At 37.6% G+C, this 1141-nt stretch overlaps 1 protein-coding gene across 3 annotated transcripts in view; it reads right to left on the minus strand.

Annotated features, from left to right (window-relative positions):
- SGIP1 (SH3 domain GRB2 like endophilin interacting protein 1) overlaps nt 1-1141 on the minus strand; it is a 233691-nt gene that overhangs the window by 56616 nt on the left and 175934 nt on the right. For 2 of the 3 annotated variants that reach the window (XM_019528431.1, XM_019528429.1), the window contains one exon: nt 759-818. The exons of the other annotated variant lie outside the window; for it this stretch is intronic. In XM_019528431.1, coding sequence (XP_019383976.1) covers nt 759-818 — 60 coding nt within the window. The remainder of the gene's footprint in view (nt 1-758; nt 819-1141) is intronic. 3 annotated transcript variants of the gene reach the window in all.

The raw sequence follows: 1141 nt of genomic DNA on the forward strand, positions 1-1141 counted from the left end.
CAGGGATGGTAGCCTCTGCTGACAGCATGAAATGTGCCATTTCAATAAGATTGGGGGGAGGGGGTGGATTTTTGCCCTCTTGACAGTTTTTTGTCTATGGGTGGAGTAGAAAAGGCTTCTTGTTCATGCAGGCTGGTTTAAGCATATTTTAACTGCACTAGTTTTGACAAACTTGTCACTTTTTTTTTCCTTCTTCATCTCCAGTGGTGTCTCTACAGTGCTAAAGTAGAATCAGCACACTTTATTGGGGAGGATGTTGTAACTTGTATTCAACATTGATGTTAGGAAATAAGTGCTAGGAAAATGTATATTTTTATTGCATTAGAGGACATCAAATTTCTGGTCAAAATACACATGGGAGGAAGTGATCAATTGAATTTTTTCCCAGAATTGTCAGTTTACCTGGACTCTCACCTCCTTGAAAAGTACCAGAAAACAAACTTCACTTGATGCTATATTCTGCTGAAATAACTAGATGCACTTTTGAGCAGTTAAATTATTCCTTTAAATTTTAAGTTCACAAAGCAACAGCATATCACCTATCAATCCTTTTTGTCACTGAGAAACTGTCATGCAATGTGCTGCAATTGTTTGTGGCACGAGTTCCATTTTTAAAACACAAGTATGCATCTGATATGCACTGGACACTCATGGTGGTTGGGCGAGAAGCACATCCATGAGGTTTACAGACATTCTGATGAGATAATGGCTTGGATTTTCAATCCACATTTCTTGAAACCACTCTGCTAGTACAGTACCTGCAGGTGTTTCACAGCGCCTTTCAAACGTGGGCAGTTTGTCAATAAAAGCATCATCTTCTGATACCATGAGCAAAAGAAATGTAAAAGAAAAGAATGAAAACACAAATCCCAAATGAAATCAAGCAGTGTACGACATCAACAAAAAACACAAAGAAGACTTTTAATGAGAAAAATAAGTAAAGGGTCACAAACCGAAACAAGGGCATCTTCTTTATACAGTGACTTATTCAAACTACAAAAGCGACAACAACAAAAGAAAACCAAAGCACAAGAGACAAACAAAGGAAAGAATTCTGCTTGATATTTCTTTGGACAAGATTTGAATGGTATGGACTTTACCGCTAGGAAACAAGTGTCCGAAAAAGAAGTGGAGATAAAAG

This window comes from Gavialis gangeticus, unplaced genomic scaffold (genome assembly GCF_001723915.1).
Source record: "Gavialis gangeticus isolate Ggan-Ray unplaced genomic scaffold, GavGan_comp1, whole genome shotgun sequence".
Taxonomy (NCBI): Eukaryota; Metazoa; Chordata; order Crocodylia; family Gavialidae; genus Gavialis; species Gavialis gangeticus.